This window comes from Astatotilapia calliptera, chromosome 10 (genome assembly GCF_964374335.1).
Source record: "Astatotilapia calliptera chromosome 10, fAstCal68.1, whole genome shotgun sequence".
NCBI classification, from domain to species: Eukaryota; Metazoa; Chordata; class Actinopteri; order Cichliformes; family Cichlidae; genus Astatotilapia; species Astatotilapia calliptera.
Genome location: NC_137431.1, coordinates 12,940,309 through 12,967,659, shown reverse-complemented (window position 1 = coordinate 12,967,659; position 27,351 = coordinate 12,940,309). Strand labels below are relative to the sequence as shown.

Below are 27,351 nucleotides of genomic sequence, written 5' to 3'. Positions count from 1 at the left end.
GTGGAAAAAAATAGTTAATATATAGGAGAGATTACATATTTGAGGTTGAGTCAAAGTTTTACAACATTGTGATTTCTTCCAACATTAAAAAATAATTTTAGATGCAGCCTCAATTTGTCAAATTACTACATCTGAGCAATGAGGTACGTTTGTACCCGTTCGCTACAGAGAGACGAAAAGAAAATACAGCTGGCCACATCTATAGTAACATAATCATTTCCTTTAAAAAGGATCATTTCAATCTCTATGTGAAATAACATGATTAATAGAAACCATTAATTTACATTTGATTGTCATTACAAAATATCTATAAATCAAAGTTATCTAGAAGGTATAAAAGCAGAACACATGTCTCTAAAAAATACCATCACAAAGAAATCTGAGAATGCTGTATATATATAACTTGTGGCAAGGCCTTTAAACAGTATGACACGCCAGTTCACATTATACTTACTGTGTACATGTTTTGATATATGGCTACATGCCATGCCAGAATCTACAGTTTAAAAGTTCAGAAGGTGAACAACAATACCACTGACACCCTTCCAATATAACGCAGTAGCCATTTAATAACTGCTGCCATTATGAAACATTATATGTTCAGCGTATGTCCGGATTGCATCAGAGAGGGGGTTCGTTTAAACCTAAGATAGTTTCTCGATGTAAAGCTTAAAAATGACCATCCAGCACAATTACCACCTCTGTGACCAAGTGCAGGGTTATTATAGTGTTCAACAATAACTGAACACTACAAGCATCAAAACAGTAGTGTTATTCTGCAAGCCTATTATATTTTCTGGTGTTCATGAAATTGTGTTCACCCTCCCTGTATATTGGCCGCTATGTATTTACAGACATTTTTCGTCTACTTAAAGAGTTTAAAGGTATACATCATTCACTTGAATTTTGACCTGTTATTGTCCCATCACCATGCAAACTGCTACACAATATCCGTACCTGTACCGCTTCACACATTATAACAAGTGTAGCCAAGTGATAGCTGGCATCAAGTTTTTTTAGGGCGACTGAACAAAAACCGAAACATCTCTGCCGCAGTGTGACCAAAATCCGGTGTGTGAAAATAGCAGAATAAAATTCAAATCCAAGCTCAAGCACTCCTTCTAAGTTTTAACAAAGTGTTAAAGAGGCAAACATTGGTGTCTCACAAGCCTACTAGTCCAGTCCACTCTCATTTATAAAGAGTCATTTCACCGTCCCAGGAGTTCGATGACATGCTGTCCTTTTCATATTAAAACATTGAAACATTGAGAACCTAAAGGCGAAAGAAAAAAAGCAGTGTTAGAAATTCAAAACCAAATAAAAACAAACAGATATCGAGTGTACAGTATGAACAGATGAGAAATATGTGGTTGTTTTTACACCTAAAGTTGTTCCTCCTTTGGGGTTCTTTAATCAAACTGTCATAAATAACAAGAAAATGGACTTCTACCAAATAAGGCTAGGCATGCGTGAACTGTACGTTGATCTATCATGCTTACTTGGCCATTCACTCAAACAGGTTTTTTTTGGGGTTTTTTTGCTCTCTTGCTCTTGACGAAGGCGGTCGCACTTTTCTCCTCTCCTCCTCCTCCCCCTTAGCTTCCCTGCTTAGCCTCTTGTGTCCTTGTCTAGTCTCGTGTTTTTTGTATTACTTTTCCCTGGAACACTCTCTCACAGTCTGTTCTCTAAAACCTAAAAGAGGAATTATGGATTTGATTTGATCAACTGGTCCCTGAATACAATTGACACCCTTTTTCTCAACGAGAAGTCTGGGCTCGGGTGAGCCTGAGTGCTGAAGATATCTACCTATTCGGAACCGTGATAACAGGTTTCTTGCTGATCGGAGCTGGCTTGGCCCTGGCTTATCGAAGAATTAACAAAGTGGAACTGGCTGTTCAAACCCCCACAAGGCTGCCCGCTGGGATTGAAACGATGGGACGAGGCGTGAGTTTCTCAAAATGGGCTCATTGAGTGCAGCACGGATAAGATCTTGGAGAGGCTTACGGCTGCCGTGAATACTCAGAATAAGACTGGATTACATCTTGGAGGGGCTCGCTCGGAACAACACCTCTGAGCGCAAATTGGATCACATCTTGGAGAAGCGCACTGCGTTCATGAGTTCTCAGAATCGGCTCTTTGAGCACAAGAATGACAACATCACGGAGCGCAAGTTTGATAATATCATGGAGAAGCTCACGACTCTCCAACGGGAGATTGAGAAACCAGTGTCGGACTGTTAGAACAGCTTTGAAATTCATATGAGTTGTTCGCACTAAAGTAAAAACCACCATCACTTCATGCAGAGGTGGGACCAAGTCATTGTTTTGCAAGTCTCAAGTAAGTCTCAAGTCTTTATCCTCAAGTCTCAAGTCAAGTCTCAAGTAATGTCAGGCAAGTCAGAGTCGAGTCTCAAGTCACTGGTGTAAAAGTCCGAGTCAAGTCACAAGTCTGAAACTTTGAATTTCAAGTCCTTTCGAGTCTTTAAAAAAAACAACGAAAAAATAATGTTGCAGTTATGCTAAATGTAAATATTAGACCATGTAATTTTAAAATCTGTGTTTTTCTCAACACATGACAAAATAGTGAACTTAGAAAATATACACAAATTGTGAAATTGCACCTCTTTAAAATGCAGCTCAATTAAACCTAGCTCCAAGAATAATTTTCACCGACAGTTCTGAGATAAGCTGCATGTTATTCTTGGATGCGGTTGTAGGACCAGCTTTAAAATCGCATGACAAAAATATCATACATATTAAAAAAAACTGTATGACCAACGTAGCCTGGACAACATTTGCTAGTTAGATGAAGTCAGCTATCTCATTGTAGCATATTTATATGCATATTTATAAGCATACGGTTCTTGGAGTGAGTGCACACACTCATGAAGTTTAGTAACTTCAGGTCACTGCAACAAGCCCAGGTACAGTTTACCGACGGATGGGTACAGGACCTTGAAATGCACCGTGTAGAACGAAAGACCATCGTACATATCATAAGTTTACCAGTCTCACAAATTGTCGTCATAAATACACATTCGTTAACCGTTTATTAATAGGACCTTTGAGCTCAACGGTAATTAATTAGTAGTGGAAATAATTTCTGGTACCCATCACAGAAATGTAGCAGTGACAATAACACTGTATGCTGTAATCATACTGGGCAATTAGTGATACAAAAAACCTGTTTTATCCTGTGAATAAAAGTATATGTTTTTGTCAATGTACCATAATAACAGAAGCGAAACGCAATATTGTGTCAGGACAATTCACTATTTATGCACAATAAACAAAGGAGCATAGCGCGACAATTTCTGTTCAGCGCCAGACTTGCTTGTAACCTATATCACTAATTATGTTATGAAAATGACGTATTAACTACTAAAAAACACTGACCTTCGTGTAAATGCTTGGAGCAGACTAACCTGTGAGCTGGAGTGTTCTGGGACGTTATATTTGATCTTTGAATGGCTGCAATCCAGGCCATCCGTCGCGTCTTTGTTACTTCGGAAACATGGCTCGAACAATTTCTCTTCAACGACGTAATCCGATAACAACCGATCTCTTTACCCGTCGGCTTCCCGTGGCTGTCATGCGACCGGCTATTGCAGTTAATAATACAACGGCTTCTTGACATTTTTGTGTTTCTTTTTATCGCTGTATAACTGATTTTAATTGAAAGCCTGCGTGCGCTAGTACCGCTTGCCACGAGTTCCCAGAATCCTTTGCGGTTCTACCCGTGAATGACGTCACATTTTCAATCTCTATATAATATGCATGTTAAATTTTATATTTGGGGTAAAATATCAAGTCTTTTCAAGTAAACCGGTTCAAGTCCAATTCAAGTCCCAAGTCATTGGTGTAAAAGTCCAAGTCAAGTCACAAGTCTTAGAACATTTTTTCAAGTCAAGTCTAAAGTCATAAAATTAATGACTCGAGTCTGACTCGAGTCCAAGTCATGTGACTCGAGTCCACACCTCTGACTTCATGCGGATACCCCTTCGGCGCCAGCTGCGGTCTCAAGGCTGGAGCTGAACAACAACACCCTGATACGGACTGTGTTTAGACTGTTCTTCCCATTCTATGCAAGGCCACCTGGGTTGGCTGGAAGACTGTTTACTTAGCCTGGCAGGGCGAAGGACACTGTCTCAGCTGAACTCTGGACACATACACACACATGCACACAGACATATATACACAGGCAGATGTACACTCATCCCCACTCCCCCTCCAAACGTCTTCTACGCTTATTCCCCTCCGATGCTGACGGTGGATCAAGGAGACCAGCGCTTATGCTGCTGGCCCGGATGCACTGTCTACACTGGCTGTCTCTCACCTTTTACCCATCCCTGTTGCTTGTCATGTGTTTCTTTGGTGTATTAAGAGTTTTTTCATGTGCTATGTGCAGAGGTGTTTTTTTTTCTGTTCTCAAACTGATCTCCCTGTTGGAGCTCAGTCTGGGGGGAGTTATTTTTTTCTCCTCATCTTTCCTCATGTTGTGCTTTTTCCATGTTATACCTCTCTGACCTGTCTTCCCCATGTGATGTTTGTGTAATGTACGTATGGTCGGAAGGGTAAGACGGCGCTGGCACGGCTGGCAGCCTTAACCCATTTCCCTCGGGATGAATAAAGTATGATCAATCAATCAATCAGTTATTATAAGAAGTGGAATACTCCTACCGAATCATCCATGATGGAAGATGGATCAAAGTAATCTGGCTTCAGTTCGGTTCTTTCTCTGCGATTCTTTGATGCCGGCTGAAAGATAACAACTCAGTTAGAAGAATACTCCACAAGATGAAAAAAATATATACAGTCAAAAAAATTATTAATTTTAACATCAACATTTGCTTTTATTATTTATTTATTGGAAGGACTGGCATGACCAGCTTACTCTGCTAGAAATGCAGGATTCAGATTATCTCTAATTTGGTTCAGTTCATCTGGATGCTACATTTTCAGTGGGAGAAACGTTTCATTACTCATCTCCCGCTGAAAATGCCACGTCCAAATCAGCAGAATCAACTTCCTAGGATTTCCTTACTGGAATTATTAAACATGCATCTAGACAAATGTAGACTATTGTTTGTTAGTTTTTTTAATTACCAAATCGATGTCCATTGTGTCAAAATCCATGCCCTCATTGATATCTTCCAAGCGGTCTTCAGATGACATCATCACATCCTCCACTATTGGCTCCTCATCATCCTCCATGAGCCCAGAGCCTCGACGACTGTGACGCATAACAAAAAAATAACACGTCAGAAAAATGCTTTTTGTCAGACTCTTTATTGGCTCAAAGTTCGGCCAAAAACAGTTAAGTGCTGAACTTCTTACATTGCTTGCTGCATGTGGTTCCTCATCTTGGCGTAGTGCATGCTAACCCGCTCTTGCTGCTGACGGGCTTCAGCTTGTTGCCTTTGTGTCAGCATCCAAGTAACCTGGGTACTGTGGAACAGGGTTCATTACTTCATAATTCCCACAGTTTTAAAAAAGTGGCTTTACATACTGTACTGCAACTAAGACCTCTGCAGACATGTATGCAATAATGTAATACACATATTTTTTACTTGTAATCAATGGTAGTCTGGTGTTGAGGGTGTGGCTGCTGCTGCTGAGGAGGCACAGGTTGATGGGGATGCTGCTCTGCTGGCATGGTGAACGTGGCTGTGAAGCTATCCTCTGGCCTCATTTTCTTTGGATCCCTCAGTACAGTGGAAGTTAGATGGGGTGAATGCATCATCACTGGCGTTTGCACATTCTGCTCACGGTTCATCCAAACCGCATCGCTGCTGCTACTGCTGTTCTCTTCTGCCAGAGAAAATCATTTGTTACACTCCTTGAATTTTACTGAACACACGCAGTGACCATAACAATGAGTGAGCTGTTTGATTTATTATTAAAGTGGCAGGCTGTGATGAGAATTAACATGAAACATTTTGCAAGAGGATCCTAGGAGAAATACATGTGCCTAAGAGAGAGATGCATTTTTATGTTTATGTGTGACGTTTGAAGGTGAATACTGCACCGTATTCAAATTCATGATGGCGTATTCGCTCACAGAAAGACCTTATTTCAATCTCAGGCAGACTTTAAGAAATACAGCAAACAAACTGCTGTGACAGTCATGGAATACAAAGAAAATGTTGTCACCTTAAATACAACTCTACTAACCAGCAGCTGTTTTGATGTAGATCAGGGGTCGGCAATCCTGGGCACGCGTGCCAGGGTAAACTGATGGCACAACCATAGCTGGACTGGCCATTGGGCATACCGGGCATTTGTCCAGTAACAGTATAAACAATGAAAGGTGGTGAATTGGCCAGATGCTGGCCGATGTGTAAAAATAACTCAGTTGTTTGGTGGTGGCTATGGCGGAGCTTCCACAGAGGCCAGCAGGTAGATGAGGGAAAGGGGAGGCAGGAGGAGGAGAGACCCAAGGCGGCCGCCGGTCCGAGTGTCAGGTGAACTGAACTTCAGGTAAGAAGTTATGACCTGCAGTCTATCTGGGTCAGCTATAAACCAAGTTTAGGTGGAGTTTATTTTCGTTGTGCTGACTTTTTACAGTCAGTTACAATAACTCGTACTGCGTTCTAGCTAGCATGACGGAGTTTCTATACAGCTGGGTGGGTGCTTTGATGGTACTAATAGTGAACTTTATTTTATTCATAAGGTTAGTAACCTCATTATTCTGTGTTTGCGCTGCACAGCTGCCTCTTCTTCTCATCCTCTCCCCCTCCCTCTCCTGTTGCTACTTCAATCATGAAACTGATCAATGATCAGCTGATCGGCTTTTCTCTCTTGTTTGTTTATCGCCCACTTTGCGCCAGAAACAGGAAACCAGTGGATGTTGCGCCAAACAACAGCAGCAGGTTTAAGCTTGATCAGCTGTTGTTAGATTTTATTTATTATTAATTTCTAGTATCAGCTGATGTTTGCTGGAGCCACAGCTGTAAACCTGCTGGTCAGGATGTCGGTTTGGATATGTGGTGAGAGGGAAACATGAAGATGAAACCAGGAGATGTCCTTACTGAATCATCAGAGCTGAGCAGGGGATGGAGAAACAGGTTTACCTTTTACGTGACATGAATGAGTTGAAGGGAAGTTATGAACTGTTTCTGAGAGACAAATAACACCAGGATCCTTTTTTTTTTTTTTTTACATAGCTGACAGCTGGTAACTGTGCAGGGGCGGGTCTAGCAAAGTTTTGCCAGGGGGGCCAGGCAGGGCATTAACAGGGAAAGGGGGGGGGCACAAAGAAATACTTTTCTTTCTTATTCTCATTTAAAATGTCTAGCTTTTAATAAATAATTATCTGAATCCTACAATCAAAGTTTTTATCTGATGTAAAATGTATAGAAATCATACATATACCAATAAGACTGTACATCACTGTCACAACAGCGTCTGTTTTCATTCAAAGTTTTTATGGCTTTTCCTATAATACCTGGTGGGCCGGTCTCTACTCAAAATGCCTGGGCCGATTTTTTTGTCCCAGTCCAGCCCTGGGCACGACATGCAGTGAATTAATTTGAGAAGGTTGTGCAACGTTAGTTGTGCCGCTTCTTAATGACAGTATCTTAGCTAACAACCCCAAGTACCAGATTCAACTTGTAATTGGCTAAAAATTACTTAGCCTACTGGTGAGAGGGACGTTGCTAGCTGGCAGTTTTGTCAAGCGATGTTGAAATTTTCACATTCCAACACTTCAAATACCTCAGGAGCTCTCCGCTCAGCGCAGCATCAGCACCACGGAAATGCTTGTATACATCCGAAGACTGAGACAGAATTCACAATGTATTTTCGGGACTTTCAGGTGTATGGACCAATGTTTTCTTTTCTGATCAAACCAGAAAGCTTTAATGAGCAGCTGGATTTGTCTCAGATTAACTGGCTGAGTTAATGCCAGTTAATGCAACATCGAAATGCAGCTGATTGAACTGAAAACCTCGACTCTGTGGGGTCAAAGTTTGCAGAACTACGAACGCAGCTGGTATCCATAGCTGTGCGCGTTAATGGAGTTTGCATTTTCACCTGCTGGACATCACTACCTGACAAGTTTAACTGTCTTCAGAACATTGCAGAGGCCTTACTGACAGTATTTGGTTGTACAAATAGCAGATTTTCTCTCACATGAAGAGTGTCCTCAGGTAGCCGTCTGAATGCTGGACACTCGGAGACCTGTGTCTCTGAGTGGGAGACCAGAGATCAGATTAACATGTGTATCTCTGTATTAACAAACATACCATACTGACCCAGTTTATTTTTCTTATCATTGTTGTGAGGAAACCATAAATAGCATTTGCACTTTCTGTTGTGCACTTCATTTGCTGTTATGGATAAAGAGTGTCTTTTTTGTTTCAAAATAGCTGATGACTATTCGCTGATAGCTGCCAACATCTGCGAACAAATATAATTCTATAAAGTGGTTCTATATAGTGTGTAACTGTTACTATAGAGCATTATTAAATTTATTGCTAATGCAGTCATATGGTACATTGACTTCTGAGGAAATTTTAGATGGCACTCATAATCAGAAAGGTTGCCGACCCCTGATGCTGCAGATCGGTTGCTGTGGTAGATAAAATAAATGGTCCACCAAAGTACACCAGCAATGCTCACCTTCAGGCAATTTTCTTTTGCTGGCAGTGGCTGGCTTGGATTTCTTACTCCTGACAGTGGAGCCTCGACTGCTGATCCCACTAATTACAGACATAGTGTCGTCATCTGCTCCAGCCTGCAGAGAATTTCTGTATGAGATGAGAGGCAGCCAGCAGTCTTCTCTCTGCAGGGCCATCTGAAATGTCATGAATCGCTCCAAGTACATGTGACTGCAAAAAGCGAAATGACAGTAAACATTAGAGTCTTTTTAGAGGTTCTCATCATTTTCATGCTCACATTACTCATCGTGCCGCAAACTTACACTGTCCTCTTGTCCTGTCGAATTAGTTTGCTAGAGAACTCACTCAGGATATCCAAAAATGCTAAATTAAGCGGTGGACTTCCTTCTCCTTGGGGACTTGGCTCTTTAAAGGCAAACTCAATCCCGTCTCTAAAATAAACAAACAAGACATGACATATGAAAGTTCCTGTTCATTAGAGCAAATGATGTTTGGGTTAGGGAAATGACTTACTTATGTAACATGGCAATAGCCTCTCTGGTCTTCAGCTGATCCAAACCAAACGTCAATGAGAAGCGTCGGGCGAGCTCTTTTATGCCGCAGAAGGCTGATGATGAGCGGTCGAAATTGAAGCCGAGTTCAGACAACATGTCATTGAACAACTGCAAAAGAGGTTTCAAATACTGTTTGTCTGATTTTAGTAATTAAAAGCCTCTGAAGACCCTGAGAAGATTTTTTCCAGACTAAAATGCAAATAAAGGATTTTGGGACTGACTCTTTTATCTCTTCTATTTGGTGAGGTATCGCTATTTGAGGAGGCCCGAAAAGACTTTATCGGGCTTCCAGCAGTATGATGATCTAAGTGATGATGATGCTGGATCTCAAGGACAGCCTGGCTGCTTACTGACAGTACAGAGACAAAAGGCGCTTCCTTATCTATGTGTTAAGACAATTCATCTGTGTCTCCTGAACAGCGGCAAACCTGGTCTCATCATAATATCAGCAACAAGTATGTTTTACACATTGGTGACCATCCATCTGTTTCATATGTCATACCTTTTGCAGGCTCAATATGAGCGTCTTTGCACACTGGATTTTGTCGATTTGTCTCGTCTTACTCATTGTTTCCTTGATAATATCTCCATAATCGTTGTAATACTGAGGAGAAACAGGAGAAATACTGTTAACTAAAACAACAGGGCTGGATGATTTCGTTATGATCTCTACAGGATTTAGACCTACCCTCATGTACTGTTTAAATATATCTGCTCCGGTGTTTATTTCCACAACATTGTAAATGATTAATTTGCAATAGGCAGCAAGAAGGTTTCTCCTCTTATGTAGAGCTTCAATTTTACTGGCTTCATCATCTTGTTGTCCATCTAAAAAAATGAAAAATTTATAAAAAGTCATGTTCCTTCTTTAAACAGAGTGTGGTAGGTTCATATAAAACAGGGTAGTGTTTTCTGACCTGTGCTGTTGTCATCATCCTGATCAATGAAAACATGATCCAGGATGAAGTTGAGCAGCTCTGCCTGCAAAGAAGAGTCTGGCGAATAGACCAGAGACTCCAACTGTTCCCGGCCTGAAGACATAATTTGGTGACTGAAGATCAGTAGCAGATCACACAGTATAGTGAAGGCCTGGAATAAACACAACACTTGAGCATATATGGAAATGCTGACCACAGAAATTTTCAGTTGCGCTGAAAAAACGAAAAAGGAAATAAAAATAAATAAATAAAAATTATCTGACTCATCAAAATCCTCACCTGCTCTTTGACTGCGTTGTTGATGGTGTTTATGTAGCGCTGACACATTAAACAGAAAGCTCGCATTTGCTTTCTCAAGGTCACCATGTCACCCTGAGAGGAGTAAAGGTTCAGTTAGTAAAACCCTTTCAAAGTAACATTGTACCTGTATTACCCAGGCATTAAGAAATGTATAACTCTATTTATAAAGCTTGACAGAAAACTGCAATCAGACTGGGAAGTGTTGTAAGCAAAACAAAGTAAAAACATGTAACTCCTACTTTAGATCTGCATATACATGGTGTCCAAATGTAACTACAGAGAGAATTTACTGTGACACAGGCGGAAGGATACTTTCAAACTGTGATACACTGCCAATCATATTTATTTGGGAAATGTAGGCACAGAAATGTTATTACATGTATTTTGCCAAATATCCCCAAAATGTGAACAGTACCTTTACTGAAGTGCCATCTGAAACCTTCGCTAGATGCCACAGGATGATGTAATGTGTGCACTGCATTGCATGAACCACAATCTGAGAGGAACAAAAATCAAGCAGAATAGATAAACTGCACATTCAGTATTTTAACATGAACTTAACAGGTCACTCAGAGGGTAATTCTAGTTTACTTGAACTGTACTAACTTGGTTAATCGTAACTTTATTTTGAAAGCTTGACTCTAAATTTTAAAAGAGTTCGATGTTCAGTAATTATTAAGACATGTCAAGGTTCATTTGTGCTTGCTATTTCTTTTTAAATACACAAAAGAATTATTCATATAATCATCTATTTTTTCTGTTTTTATTTTCTGTCACGCATTCACCACTTTGTTAGGTACACTTGTTCGACTGCTCCTTAATACAAATATCTAATCAGCCAGTCACATAGCATCAACTCGTTATATTTTGGCATGTAGACATGGTCATGACAACCAGGTGAAGTTCAAAAGGAGCATAAGAATGAGGAACAGAGGCAATTTAAGTGACTTTGAATGTGGCACGGTCATTAGTGCTAGACTCAGACTCTGGGTTTATAGAAAATTGTTTGAAAGAGAGAGTAAATGTCCACTGAACAGCAGTTCTCTGGGCAACAAAATGCTTTGTTGATGCCAGGTCAGGATGGCCAGAGTGTTTGGAGCCGAAAGAAGAAAGCAACAGTAACTCAACCATATATCGAGCCTTGAAGTAGATGGACTACAGCAAGCAGAAGACCACAACACCCCTTTAAGTTGCAAGCAGGAAATTGGGGCTACGGTTCACAGAGGCTGACCAAGACTAGACAATAGAAGAGTGGAAAAATGCTGGCTGTCCGATTCTGCTACATCACTGGGAAGGTAGGGTCAGAATTTGATGTCAACAACATGCAATCATGGATCCATTCTGCCTTGTATCAACTGTTCATAATGGTGGCAGTGATATAAAAGTGTGGGGGACACTTTCTGGGCACAGTTTGGGACCCTTATTATTAACTGAGCATAATTTAAACACTAAAGCCTGCATGAGCATTGTTGCACCCTATGTCCATCCCTTGATGACCACAGTGTACAATCTTCTGATGACATGTTGAAGCACCACATCACAAATCTCAAACCACCTCAAACTGGGTTCTTGAACATGACAATGAGTTCACTGTACTCAAATGACCTCCAGTCACCATATCTGAAACCAACAGAGCAACTTTGGAATGTGGTAGGAGGGGAGAGCCACATCATAGATGTGCAGCATCTCTGTGATGCTATCATGGCAATATTGACCAAAATCTCCGAGGTATGCTTAAAGCACCTTGTTCAATCTATGACACAAATTGAAAGCACAAAAGGGGTCCAACTGGGTACTAGCAAGATATATTTAACAAAGTGGCTGGTGAGTATATATGATCAATGATTCTTTCCAAATTATCCCTCACATCACCTGTAACTCAAGTAACATATGGGAATGTAAACACCCTGATTAACTCCATTTGTAGGATTTTGGGGATGACACTGTAATACCTGTTCAGGCATATCGCCATTCTGTAGACCTGTGTTGAGTAGCCTGTAGTTGCTGGTGAAGAGATCCCACTTAGTGAGGTCGTGTGCACTGAAAGCAGAAATGTACATTAAATCTATAACATTTAATATGCATGCATGCTGTCACTGACATCTTAACCCAATATGAGAAAACAGAAACGTAAGATTTTTAACAAGTAATGTGTTCAAATCAAAAACTGAAACAGTTTCCATGAACTGCTTTTACTTGTGGAAAGTGGTGATCTTCTTAAGTGTGGATAGAACCTGGTAAGCATCATCCTCATCAGGTTCTTCACCCTGACAAACAAGAGATCATATGCTGAAATCTCAGATATTTGCCTCTACTCCTGCGAGCATCCTTTAAAATAATCCACACAGATAAACGCCTTACAGCACCTACCTCTTGCAGGAAGTCCTCCAGGAGTCTATTAAACTTGTCTACAAGCTCGTCAAGAAGCTGGGAGCGGGCGATGTCCACACGGTTGAAGATGGTGAACTCCTCGTTGCAGAGATAGTGGTAGGTGGTAGAGCAGGCCTCCAGGACCTCAGTGTCTGTGTGCTTATCCACAACTTCCCAGATTTGTCGCAACAGTGCGTCTAAATGCTAATTGAAAGAACATAACATTGTTTCACCAGCAGCACATACAATGCACTTCAGCTGTAAAACAAGCTTTAAAACAAACAACTCGCAAACCTTTTCTAACCGCCCAGTTGTGTAGATGTCAAGATCAAAGAACTTTGGTATCTGTAGCAAATTGGTCACCTTATCAATATCAACGCAGTACTACAAAAACAAAAGGGAACGCAGTCAGGCTTATTTCATGAATATTGAACCTGATGAAATAATGAACTCTGAGAACTCTGAATCACTCACCTTTGCCAATAACAGAGGCAAAGCAACTGCAAACATCTCTGTGACTCGTGTCCGATCATCCAGCTGTGTTTTCTTTTCTTTTGCAGTCAGGACCTTTTCCATGCACAAAACCCCGACAGCACAGTCAACACGAAATCATTCAAGGAGCTAAGTTAATCCTTTCTATCTCAAGCATGACGGCTTGACACTCACCCTCTTCCCCGTGCCTCTGCCTACAGGAGGATGACATTCGCAAGCCTGCCGAATGGCACAGAGCATGATTTCAACCAGGGCTGTCTCCTGACGATCGTTTAGAGCTAAAAAAAACCCAAAAAAACCAAAAAACCCCATAAAGAATGTTACCAAGTATCTAATGAAAAGACTTGCCTTCTAAGAGAAGCACAAATTAGAGTAAAAGTACAACAAATAAGTAATAGAGTGGCAAAAAGATTCATTTTCCTCACTAAAAACCTCGTTCTGAGACAGCGCTTCCTTACCTTCCTCTCCTGGCATTGGCTCATCCAGCAACAAGCTTATCATAGTCTCCCAGTCCTTTAGCAGCTCTGACGCACACTCCCACAGGCTATCCACTAAGTAGGCCCCATGTTCATGGAGCTGTAAAAAATGGAATGTGAATTGTAATGAAATGAAATAATCTATTTAAACACAGATAATACATTTCTGTTATTTTTTTATTCTCTTTGAGCCAAAAAACAGAAATCTCCAGTGCCTTGCAATAGATGTATGCACAGTTCTGATTCGTATTTAATTATTTAATCCAATCTTAAGAATAATTAATGATTGACACGTTTCAGTTGAAACTGCCATTTCTGCAAAGCAGGGGCACAGGGCTGACATAAAAGCCTGGTCACCTCACTCTCCAAGAAGAAGAACACAGTAGTCTTGATCAGGCTGCCGTTGAGGCTCTGCCTGCCCCTCCTGGGTAATCCCTCCTCCTCAGGACCTCGATGGCTAAACAACCTTCAATCAACCAAAGAAAAAGCAGTTTAATACACGTATGAAAAACAGGCTAAATGAACGTTTTCAGCCTCTTTAGGAAAGGAGGTGGGACAAATATCTCATGCATATTTCCTGTGTCTCCTTTATGGAATCTAATTGAGTTTACACTTAAGCTGGCCTTCACGCAAGCATTATTTTGCTTTTGTAATAACAAGGAGCCAGCAAAAAAAAATTCAGAGCCACCTTCCGAGCCGAGAGCAGGGTGGAATATTCCTTTAAGCCCTTCCTCCTCTCCCTCCTTTCTTGGAGCTTAGTGTGCTTCCCATGAATGTTGCTCGCTATGCAGTGCCAACCAGACTCAGGCTGAATCAAAGAGCCTGTTTACACAATAAGCCAATCCCTGGAATGTTTCTGTCAGTTTTATTACTGGCACTAAAATATTTTGAATAGATAACATTCATTCAAGCTGGTGATTCAATTACATCTCTTTCAAATCTGCAGAAAAACACATACTTTTTGAACAGGAACTCCCCCGCTGCGATGGCGATGGGTCGATGTGCCGAGTAAACCAGATGATAAACACTCTCACAGTCCTCTGCTGTCAGAACCTCATCACTACTCCTGTTACATGAAAAGCAAAAATAACTCTTTGTGATTATTGGATTTTTGATTAAGAAAAACAAACACTGAGAATTATCATTGTTATTTACATGATTTGTAAAAATTTTAATCACAATAGCTTTCAGAATTAGGAAGAAAACATAAATGCACACTAAGAAAAATAACACACTTGTCTGAAGAAAATGTTGACATCTGCTGTCGTGTTGAATTAAAACATGTCCTAATAATCACATGCTGTGGCACAAAATTAAATGGAAATTTGAGGAGGCGAGATTACTCACTGTAGGACAAGTGTCAGAAGTTTAATAGCTTGCACTGCAACATCATACTCCTTATCCAGAGTCATAGAAACAATGCGATCCTGTCAGTGAGAGAAAATGTCAGATCTCCATAATATTAGTTGCGGGTATGATGATGGCCAAATGGTACTATTTTATCTTTATCAAACATTTACATCTATGCAATGATATCCAAGAGGCATCTACATTTCTAGTCATGCTTACTTACCTTGAAGCGGCTTGTGAAGAGTTCCAGCCGAGTGCTGAGTTCTCTGTTGTAGAACAGGCCTTGCAGGGCAGTCAGGCACTTCAGACGCACTTCACCTTGCTGCAGTCGTAGCAGAAATGCATTAAATACTCGTGAAATCTGAATGCCTGTGTTACTCTGCCACTATTCCAGTTAAAATTGCTTATAATGCACCCCTAGAGGCAAGTTAAGTGAAGTTATAAGCAGGTTTTAGATTGATTTCTCTTAGACAGCTGTTTGCAATCCAAACATTTTGAAATGCAGTTACATGAAAAGTCTATGTAGAGGTAATAAAAATGCGTGAGGACCAGCAATAATAAAACAAACATGGGACATAGCAGCAAGACATGAGGGTGTCTTTCAGCATCAAATAGGATTCTCACAGGCAGACGATTTCCACCAAACAGGAAGTCTGTACCAGGCATCTTTCTCACCCAGCACAAGTGGCTGAACAAGAAAAGCAAGTACACCTCATAAAATATCCACCTGCTTTCAATGTGAGCCAAGTGAAGGCATAAGCTCAAGACTGGAGCACCCATCTAAACTCTGGATAAGTCTAGTGATTGGAGGTGTTTGGAATAAAAGCCCTCTAGCTGAAAGAAAATGGTAGCAGGAGCTCTGGACTTCAAATTTTAACTACCGTAGTTTTCGGATCATAAGCCGCATCTTTTTCCCCACACTGTGAACACTGCGGCTTATACTGACATGCGGCTAATGCATATTTTTTTTCATGCGGCCAAAAACATTTTGCCTGGTAACAGCAGACCAATAAAACTGATAAGTAGTATATATACGGTATATATTTTTACCAGTTGTTAAGAGACGTTGTAATGTTGTTTGTTTATGTTACCTTACGGATTAAATTAAACGTTAAAAATCGTCACGTGTAATATTTCTGTGTAAATATCTCATATTACAAGTAAAACGCATACGGCTTAAAATCCGGTGCAGCCTGTACAAGCACATAATTGATTTTCTTTCTAAAATTAGAGCATGCGGCTTTTAATCAGGTGTGCTCTGTAGTCCGGGAATTACGGTAATAGGCTTTAACAAATGGGAGATTTTCTGGATAGAGGGTGCTACAAACTGAACGTGTTGTGTACAAACATGACAGGTAACCTATGTACAGAACGAATGCGTTGCGTTTTTTCAGAAAAGTGGTCCTCAAAAAACTGACTGTTGACATGAAGTGACGATAAGCTGGTACTAATATTCCTAAACTAGAAAAAGAAGATTCTGAGTAGGGCTGGGCGATATGACCCAAAATTCATATCTCGATATTTTTTAGCTGGATGGCGATATAAGATATATATCTCGATATTTTTTTTAAGCCATAAAGTAAGAACAAAAAGAGTTCTTAGTCAAAGCTGTGTCCCAGATGTCACACAGGCACTTTTATTAACATACAGCACAGATGTACATGAAAAATTACTCAAAATTAAATTATGAGCATTCATTAAATAATAATGCTCCATAAATAAAAGAAAACAAGGTTGTTTTTGTGCTAAACAAAGAGCTCACAATTGTGCAGTCAAAATGTAAACTAAAAGACGCTGAGCGTAATAACAAAGACAGACAGATTTTACAGCTGCTCTGTTCCCAAGTTATACTGTGTGACTGATAGCCTGGAGTTTGAAATCCGCTTCATAACCACGTCTCTTACAGGTGCCATTTATGGTCCTTATACACACACAATACGGTAATATTACGTTGATGCACAGTACGTATCACTCCGCGAAGCTCCTCGGTAGCCGTAATGCGCCGACAATCTATCAAGCGGTGCAGCTCCGTAGCTTACCAAAGTCGTACTCAAACATTTTTGACAGATTGCTGAACGCCGTGTACCACATAAAATCGGTTCGCAGCCACCAAGCACAACCAGAATTCATACATAAGGCGCGCTATCAACTTTTGAGAGAATGAAAGGATTTTAGGGTTAGCGCTGTTAGCTCGTTAGCGCTGTTAGCGCGGTTAGCTCGTTAGCACGTTGACGCCGTCCAGCCCCACGCATGGGCGATGCGCAGTAACTCGTTAACGGAGATTTGCCGTGTCCGTCTTGTCGCTGCCTGCACGTGAAGCGATGGGGTAGGAGGGGGAGTTGTCTTCAGTGAAGGCGAGGCGGAGTAACGTTGCGTAGAGACAAAAGTGGACGAAAGAGAGGCAAACTTGCGGCTCCACAGCTATAATTATAACGTAACATAGACTATATCGATATAAAGGATATTGTCACATCTTATATCTCGTATAAAAATATATCGATATGTTTTAAAAACTCGATATATCGCCCAGCTCTAATTCTGAGTTCATCAAATTCTCATGAGAAGGAGCAGGGAGAATAATATGGTTTGAAGCCAGTTTCATACATAGGCTGGGATAACCTACTTGCCGAGTACATTTTTTTAAAAGTTGTTATTAATTATATTGATGCTTATCTCAATTATACTGACTGTGTCACCTCTGGTACTACTACATACGCTGACTCTCAGAAATCTAAGATTTAAGATGTGGGCTTTAATATCTTCTTCCATAACACAAGTTTTTTCCATAAACTCACCTTGTCATGCATTGTCCAGCCAACATACTTTAGGTAGCTGTCATTAAGGAAGGCGTCACTGTACAGCTTCATCCACACTCCTATTTCCTCAATACAAATGGCTCTGATTTCAGCAATGGCATCGCTGGCAAAAACAAAGAGAATTCACTAAATTTAGTAAACGGGCCTTTAACAGACCTGGCAGCTGTAAACAGCACTGAAGAAGGTTCATTGTGAATAATGAACTCATGCTTGTATTAACATTGATTTTGCACTAGAGGGTGCCAAAACACTCTAAATGAACTCTGTTCTGTCTGCTTCTTGTTGTACAAACTCAAAAGTGATAAGAAGCCCGTGATGAAATCTTACATTCAGCACACAGTCTGGTTGCCATTTACCATAATAATCTGGGGGAATTCCTTATCGCTTAAGGATTTACTTACCGATATCTGTGAACAAACACTCCCTTGAAGATTGCATTCATCATGTTTTCAATTTCATCTTGATTTTCTTGAAGCTAAAAGATAAACAGAAGGTTTTTGAAATTAATTGAACAAAAACTCCCTGAAAGTCCAAGATCACGGTTGGTATTGTTCTATGCTTGGATTTTTTACAGATTTCATCCACTATTTGTTACCATTGTTAAAGGTAAACCAGAAATACTGGCTTTATATGCATTTTGTGAACTAGAAAGGACAGTTTATGTAGAATGAACTCAAAATAAAAAGAACCAGTCCTGTTCAATGTGCTTATTGTCTTATCATCTGAAATGATACAGTCTTATCATTTCAGATTTGGATCAGTGGCCTTATGCAGTAATAGTTCAGTTTTACACTAAATCTTTCATACCGCTTCTGTGAGACATTCACAAGATCTCAAAGTGAGATTCAACAGTCTTTTGTAACTAATCATAAAATGTGTAATGGTAAAAATCACTCATTTTAAACGATTCACCAGGAGACGTGTCGTCAGATTCATATAACGTCATAACTGACACTTTGTAAGTTGCCATTAAGCGCAGCCACCCTCCTCTGAATTTAATAACAGCCCATGCAATCACAAGTCTAAAAAGCCCCCAACTTTTTCTAACTGTAGAATTTCCAGATGTCATCTGAACTGATGTGGAGAGGCAACGAAAAGTGTTGGTGAAAAAACACACTGTTTTAATCCAATGGCCAATGACGTGTCATTACAGCACTGACAAACTGTGAGAGAAAAGGAAACCGTGATTGAACATGATGTCTTTCTAAATTAACCATGACTAATACGACATGCATTGAAGGGTAAGCGGCAGTCACAGGGATTCGGCCTTCAAGAGGCGATGTTAGTCTGCCTGCATTAAGACCCTGAAGCAGCTGTTGGAAAGAGAGAAGTATGTTTCTGTGGCTGCGCTAAAAATATCAATAAAATAATGAGCTAAAATAAACAGAGTGAATTACAAGGCCACGGAATGGTAAACAAAGTCATAATTTTAGGTTATAGCTGGTTAGGGATGGGGCTTTAAATAAATCAGTAGTGACTGAGTCTATTCTCCAGAGACACAAAGGCAGAAAAGGCTACACCTGTATGGCATACCTGCACGTGAAGGGGCAAATACAATCAGCAGCTACAATCAAACGCTCACACCCACTGACGTGTTGCTGTATTACACTCCAACATCAACGCTGGGTTGAATGCTTGACAACTTATCTTTCTTCTTACCTCTTTGCGCTTCTGTAACAGTAGCTCCAACCTATCATTGGCCCTCTTAGCAATGACCTTGTTCCTTTCTGCCTCATACTGTCTCTGTGTGTTGTCCATATTGATGCTTAGGTTCAGAGCCACGTTCACCAAGGCTGTCATCAACTTCATGGCTGGCAGAGACAACAATGTTTAAAACACATACGTGTAGGAACAACTGCTGTCAGATAACAGCAGCATGGGCGTGCAGGATGGAGACAAAATCCACAATAAAACTGACCTGCTAGTGTGCTTGTGTGTCTAAAGGCCCTGACCTGTGAGTCAGACAGGCCGGTGAGTAGCGAGATGATTGTGTCCATCATATACTCGTCATAAATGATGCTGTACTGACACTGTCGCACCAGAACCGCAATGAAGTCGCAGAAGTTTATCCTGAATTTCTTCCACTGTGGTCCTGAGAGGGTTAATGGATAGTCGCCGCTGTCCTGTACAGCACAGAGATAATCAGATTGGGGTCCCAAGTATTACATTTGTTTCAGGCCAGATTAAAAACATCTCCCATGCTGGTGTGGTTCTTTAAAATACGTTGTATTGAAACACAGCCTACATCACCTCATCAAACTCCTCTGTCATTTTCCGGATGATTTCCGAGTTCTGCATATGTCTGAACATCTCTCCACTCACAGCACCTAATACAGCAAAATTGAGCGTGTGAATGGGCTTTCAGGCACCCAACATGCTGCACATTTAGACAATACAAGTAGGAAAACTACCTTTACAGCCAGAGCACTGAATGAAGAAGTTGATTAAGTCCAAAAGAGTGGTGTCCCTGTCATGTTTGTATGCCTCAATCCAGTCATCAACCACAGACTGGAAAGGGAAGCACACTCACAAAATTATCACATAATTATTTACACTTCTAACTAAAATATAACTTTGAAAACATTCCTTAGAGAGCATGCTTGGTTGACTCCTCTTAATCCATTAAGCTTGATTTATAGTTGTGCTGAATCCCCGCAATTCAATTCAGTTTTATTTATATAATGTCAAATCACCACAAGCACGTCAAGGCGGTTTATATTGTAAAGTAAAAAAACAACAACATGCTAATACAGAGAAAACCCCAACAATCAAAAGACCCCATATGAGCAAACATGTGGTGACAGTGGGAAGGAAAAACTCCCTATTAACAGAAAGAAACCTCAAGTGGAAGGTCGGGGGTGAGGGGACAGGACAAAGACACACTGTTGAACATGGCCAAAGATGAATAACTAATGGTTAAGGGGGAAGGGTGGGTATATAACCACACAGGAAGTGTGAAAAAAAAAAGGGGAGGGGGAGTAAAGAAGAAACACTTAATACTGCATCATGGGAAGCCCCTAGCAGCTTAGACGCAAAGTAACTAAGGGAGAATTCAGGGTCACCTGATCCAGCCATAACTAAGAGGAGCTTATGCCATGGTGGCTGTCATTGCCGTTTGCACTTGTACGCTGAGGAGCCTGCATCGGTCTGACTTTACGAGTGAAACTGAGCTGATCATGTTTGACTTGGGCCTATTACATTTTGAACAACTGTTACGTTTAGTAAAACGCAGAGCAGAGCAGAGTCCTGAAATGACTGAGCCATATTTTATTTTATTTTATTTATTTATTTTATTTTTTATTTTTCATTTTTTTATTGTTTTTTAACTTTATTGCTATGTCTGCTTTTATTACTATGTGCATATTAGTATTGTACAGCACTTTGGTCTACCAGGTGTGTTTTTAAAGTGCTATATAAATAAATAAATGATGATGATGATAAAACAGATTATCAGAGCTACGCTAATGTCTATGTTGAAAGAATACTAGCTATTGCATTAACATCAAGCTACAGTCTATTACATTTTGTTTAATGGTATTATCTTTGTGCTAATCAATATGCTGCCTTTCGGTGAATTGAGTTGCTGCCATGTGTAGTTAATGTATCGATGCACAACAGGCGTGGGTAATATTTTTGACTATTCGAGTAGTCATTAGGTTATCTTTTAATTTAAAAAAAAAAAAAAAAAAAAACCTGTTTGTCCAGTATTACCACCAGGAGGCAGCAGTAATACACCTAGTTTTTTTAGCAGCCACTACTGAACAAAAACAGAAACAGAACCTGCTTCTAACCGCAATGCATAAGGTTCAAGGAAATCAGGTCAGATGTAAAGAAAAAAAAAAGCTGTCAATAAGTCTTGTGTGGCACTCCTTTAAAAAATAAACAGAAATGAAGTTCACTGCATAGAGTGTGTTGTAAGCTTGAAATGCCCACCCTCAGAAATACAGCAGCTATAGCAAAGGTTTAATACAGTAATATAAATCAAGCTTTATGGATTAAGTATTCAAAAAATGAGAACCACAGACACTAAACCAGGCTACATATTGTTACTGATTGAAAATTAGAATCCGTGCACCCACCTGTGTGGCGCTCTTCCCCATTTTAACCACCTCAAACAAGGTCATGTTCTCCATTCCATTCTCCTGATGGTGGCCATTCACCCAGCCGGGACCAGTGACCCTCCCAGCTCCACCACCTTTGGCCTTGTCTCCAAGCGCCTTCTTCCCTTTCTTGGCTGCCTAATGAGGAGAAAGATGTTCTTCTGTTATCATACACTGCATCAGTGTGCCTCTATACTCAATAGCTTATCTGGTTACTGTGCATTAGAAAAACGGAACTAAATCACATTACAGACATTTGATGCAGAGATGAAACAGACTTATTTTCTTATCAAACGTAGCTGCTGCATGATATAAACTTTTTTGACTATGTATTAGCATTGTGATAGCGGGAAACCAGTGAGGATGTTTTACTGATTTCTACTCAGTGTATGCTGGACATACTGCAAGCCTGCGTGTGACCATGACTGCACATAAACCGAGGCCTGTACTACAAGGCAGGATTTGGGCTTTTCCAGGTTTCACTCTGGCTTTTAAGAAGGTGGTTCACTTCCTACTGGAGTACATAGTAACTAATGGTGTTTGAAATGAGAAATCAACAGGTACAAAATCACAATCCAATAACCAATCAATTATCTGAAAAAAAACCCCAAAAAAAACCTTATAACTTAATTAGATAGTTTATTTATTACTAATTACAATTAGTAGTTAATATTATACAATAAAATTACAATTATAATATAATTGTTATGTAATTGCAAAAATAAAACAACTACAAATTTAATCAAATTAAATAAAAATTTATTATTTGCATTATCATTATCAAAACATTAATAATAATAACAACAATAGCTATAATCTGTCTGACTAACTGTTTACTTACACAGTCTGCATTTTTGCCAATTTTCCCTTTCTTGCTTCAAATTGGCTAAACTTTATTTATACTGTAGGTATTTTCCAGCCTTACAGCACTTTTCCTCTCACATGCACTCACACAACACGTTTCTGCGCAATAACTGTGTTACTTTAAGTCTGTATTAGGTGTGTAACCACTTAACAGTTTCCTGTTATTATAGTTTTATTTTCCTTTCTAACAGCAGCCGCTCTGTTGTCAGCAGACTTCTCAATATCTGTGATCGTTCATGCGCTACAGTCATCCCATTCATGTGGAGGTGCTCTTAGATAGACTGATTATAACCCTGGGTTGACTAACACTTTTAAATTTCTAACCACTTTCACGTGACTGCTTTGCCTGATCGCTGATGTCGGAGTAAGTGAAGCCAGATAACAGACAATGTTAAAAGTGCTTCTCAGCACAGTGCCCAAGATAAGAAAGTCAGGAAAACATACCACGCCCTTTCCTGTCTTCGCATTTTTGCCATCGGGATCCTCAAGGTCAGTATCTGAAGACAACTGAGATTCTGCCTCTCTGTGCATAACACATGGATTTATTAGTAATTATTATTAGTATTTAATACAACTGCAAAAAGTAACACAAGCATAGCAAAAACGATCTCAAATATCATCAGTGCATACATACAAAATAAACATTGAAGGACATAAAAACCTTACAGTAACACTTCCATGTTGTTCTACTTACTGAGGAAACTGAAACTCAGTGTGCAAGTCCTGCGCTGCTATCATTTCTTTAACATTTTCTGGATCTGCTGGAGTAGGTGCTCTTACTGCTCTGGGTGCTGAGCAAGGATATACCTTTATAATAGCACATGAAAAAGAAAAAGAACATAATTATTAAAAAATGAAATGAATGAAGCAAAAAAAAAAACCCCGGACAGTCAAAATAATCTTATGTAAACCCCTGCTGTTTCAAGAAAATGTTAATAAATCCTTTGAAAAGGCCGGGATTTCCTTCTGCATAGATTACTTATAAATGTTTTTTCTAAGTTACAGTTGGACTTTACATGTTGTTATTTAACTCTGTATAGCCATTCACAAAACAAGCACTGATTTGAGTGACCTGTAGAACTGCCTTTATCAGCTATAAACTCCATCAGATGTTTCTGGTTTAGAGACTTCAGCAATGTTTCAGAGATACTTTACAGCAGCGGTCCCCGACCTTTTTTGCGCCACGGACTGCTTTATGCCCGACAATATTTTCACGGACCGGCCTTTAAGGTGTCCTGGATAAATACCACAAAATAAAACCAGTACCCAAAAAAAATAATTTTCACACAAATTTTCAACTCTCGAGGCCCGGTACCAAACACGGGGGTTGGGGACTGTTGCTTTACAGGACCGGGACCTTTTTCACTCATGCATCATCTTAACTGGGTAAGAGTAAGACTTTGGCCAAGACAAAAAATGTATAACCATTTTTATAATGATTTAAGGTCGTGAACAACTTGCCAAGCATTCAAGAGAAGTTCTTGATTCGATTTCATTATCACTGGTCTATACTAAAGTAGAAAACCAGCCACAAACCATGATGTTCCCTCCTCTGTGTTTTGAGGTTTTACTGTTACTGTGCAGTTCCGTCAAGGATTCACCAAAATATGTGACTTTTCAACTTACATCCTATCAACAAATAAGACAACATTCACATATCCCTGTGGCCAATATTTATCTGTTAGAAAATTATTATGAAGAATTCAACATTATTCTAACCTTTATTGTAATTGGTAAACTTAATAAACAAAAGCAAAAAAAAAAATAGTTGTTATTTTAAACCCTCAAAATTTTATCCTTACAAATGTTGTTTGATAAATACACCTTGATTGGACTTAATGAACTCCATTTACATTGCTCATATATGGGTCATACTAATAGTCTTCTTAACCATTTCATGTGAGCCCAAAGTCAAAGAAGTCTTCAACACACAATTCCTTCTAGCCTACAGTTATTTTTTAACGTGCTCATGAAAAGTACATTTTGTTTGCTATTAGTTTAGTCATACTGCACATAGTTGTGGCTGAGATGAAACTCTTCCCACATTTCGTGGTAAGATTAATCATTGTAATCATAGTAGTACCAACTGATTCACACTTTTTGTCGAAACTAATATTGAAGGGCATGACGAGAGCGTGGTTGTGTCACTGTCAGGGCACACAAAGCTTTAATAACCTATTTAAATCTGATTATCTGTATCCAGATAACTTATCTGCATAAATGCGTGTTAATGCATGGTATGCAGGTTGTAAACGCAAACACAAGATATCGGCAATGGAACGCGGCTACAGTATGTTAAAATGTGAGCCAAACCTGCTGACAGACATAGTAATAATGTTAGCTATGCAATGGGGAAAGCAGAGAGCGTGTAACAGAGCCACTTATCTCAACCTGGGATGCACCATGTTCGTTCGCGAGTCAGCTAGATCTATCTAGCTAATTAGTCCATTGACATTTAGACAACAATAATATGTTTTGATGCCAGTTGTAAGACCAATTAATGTGATTTATCCAGCTGAAGCAGCAAGATAAAAATTACACATTGACATCAAAATAAGAAATCCACCCATCCAGGCTCCACATAAGCACATCAGCAATACCAAACCTCTGCACTTGCCATGTTTATTACCACTATCAAGGGCTGTTAGGCTTAGCAAAAAAAGTCTATTTGTTGTGGATCACTTGACAGTACTACAGCAAACTATTAAGTAATACATGAAATTGCAGATTAATCTTTTTGACAACTAGGGGCTGGATTCTGGTTGCTGCATGGTAGCTGCTAAGAAAATATTTCAGATGACTGAGACCCCAGTAGTGCGCACACTGACTGTGTCGCACTGTTGCAGTTTACTGGGACACATGGAACTATTTTTAATGACATCTGTGTTTTTAAGTGTTCTACAACAGGCTTATAGACTGAGAAATGCAAGAGGAAATGCTTGTTTGACTGCACTACTGGTTCAAAATGCTCCAAATTTGCTGGGTCCAGATTCTAAGATGTCATGACTTGTGACCTCTCCTTGGATAATTGAGCAAAAAAGTAATACAAAGAAGCCTCTTAGGCCTCTTCAAACCATCTTCTTAAAAAAAAAAAGGGGGGGGGGGCATAAAAACATGTATATCACATTAATTAATTAACTGAAGATAATACACTGGCAAAGTTAAGTAATACATCTTGTTAGTGGCCATTCTCAAAAAAAAGCTTTCCAAGCTTAAGGGGTGTGTTTTCCCCAGACTCACTTTCACTCTCCACTTTACAACTTGCAAACTACACTTGTATCTCCAACACAGCTGTTATTCGGAGCTGAAAATAAGTGATTTTGTCTCCCAGCTCTAACACTTTAAAACAGATACTTAGGAATGTGTTACTTAATGAACGTTTTTTTAAGAAAAAAGAAAAAATGCATGTGATCGCGACTGTTTCACAACTTTCTGCGTAACTTTACGTTTACAGCAGATACTTTCAGAGAAAAGGGGAAACTGCGGACCGCTCTTATACAATAGAACATACTGTAAGTGGAAATCCCAGTAAACATGACACGGCTTTTCCTGAGCAGACTAGGGGCTTGTCCCTAGGCTCTGAACGCCATAAATGGATATGCATACTGTACGGATTTCAGTGTCTCAATAAAACGTTAGCTACTGATGAGCACAATTGTCTTTCGCTTGTATTACTGTCCACCGTGTCGGTAAACTGCATCGTTACTCGTAATTTGAAACAATTTAATCATACCGCAGTTGTGACACGCGCAGTTGTATACTTCCGAAATACAAACAACCACAGATGTTTGGGAGGCTGAGTCTGCTATCGGCTCTCATCTCCTCCTGACGTGCCGTCGTTTTTACGACGGCCAAGCAGTTCTCAGGCTAATGTGAGCTAAATCTATTGATAATGTGATCTTGGCCACAGACATCAACGCTCTAATTAATTAATACCGGGCTCCCACAACTGCGATTACACTTCGCGCCAGTGTTTTGATACATCATAAGAAACTAGCTTAGCTAGTATTACCGTTAGCTGTAGCTGGCTAACTGGACCACTAGCACATATAACACAAACTGGAAACACACAGAGGCTGCAGTTGGTAACTATCTTGACTATAGCACATTCTGATGAACTAGTATTTCTATAGGTATGACTATTGGTGACACTAACAAGTGTCTTGACAGCTAACCCAGAAAAGCGGCTTCAATGGCAAACTCCCTTGATGTTAACGTTAGCTATCCGCCATTTTACTTACCTCGTTTTAATTCAAAGACGGACTGAAATCAAATAATCCACGCGGTACGGACTGTTCATAGAGAATGCTTTCGTCAGTTCCCTGCACTGGCTGTCATTTTCCAAATTTTAACAATTGTAGTTTTATTTGTTGGCTAACGTTAAGAAGCTTCTTGGTGGCTAATATAGCAAGGTACAGTGTGTATTGTCGTTGTTATGCATGCAGCACACACACCACCTGTCGGCGACACT

The 27,351-nt window shown here is 39.9% G+C and overlaps 1 protein-coding gene across 1 annotated transcript; it reads right to left on the bottom strand.

The window, feature by feature from the left end:
- Positions 1 to 380: 380 nt before the first annotated feature.
- stag2a (STAG2 cohesin complex component a) lies at positions 381 to 27,351 on the bottom strand. The gene is made up of 34 exons (XM_026182965.2): positions 27,122 to 27,351; positions 23,575 to 23,687; positions 23,325 to 23,403; positions 21,996 to 22,154; positions 20,328 to 20,424; positions 20,167 to 20,243; positions 19,835 to 20,039; positions 19,576 to 19,727; positions 18,318 to 18,391; positions 17,896 to 18,019; positions 15,324 to 15,422; positions 15,098 to 15,177; positions 14,709 to 14,816; positions 14,108 to 14,216; positions 13,733 to 13,850; positions 13,449 to 13,552; positions 13,257 to 13,349; positions 13,077 to 13,166; positions 12,783 to 12,986; positions 12,609 to 12,679; positions 12,365 to 12,452; positions 10,828 to 10,908; positions 10,392 to 10,484; positions 10,092 to 10,263; positions 9,863 to 10,002; positions 9,677 to 9,778; positions 9,134 to 9,282; positions 8,923 to 9,051; positions 8,622 to 8,830; positions 5,570 to 5,810; positions 5,337 to 5,447; positions 5,106 to 5,232; positions 4,680 to 4,757; positions 381 to 1,273 (listed from the first exon to the last, which is right to left on the bottom strand). Exons 2-34 carry the CDS (start codon positions 23,616 to 23,618, stop codon positions 1,250 to 1,252), a joined length of 3,831 nt encoding a protein of 1,276 aa, XP_026038750.1. The 5' UTR covers positions 23,619 to 23,687; positions 27,122 to 27,351; the 3' UTR covers positions 381 to 1,249.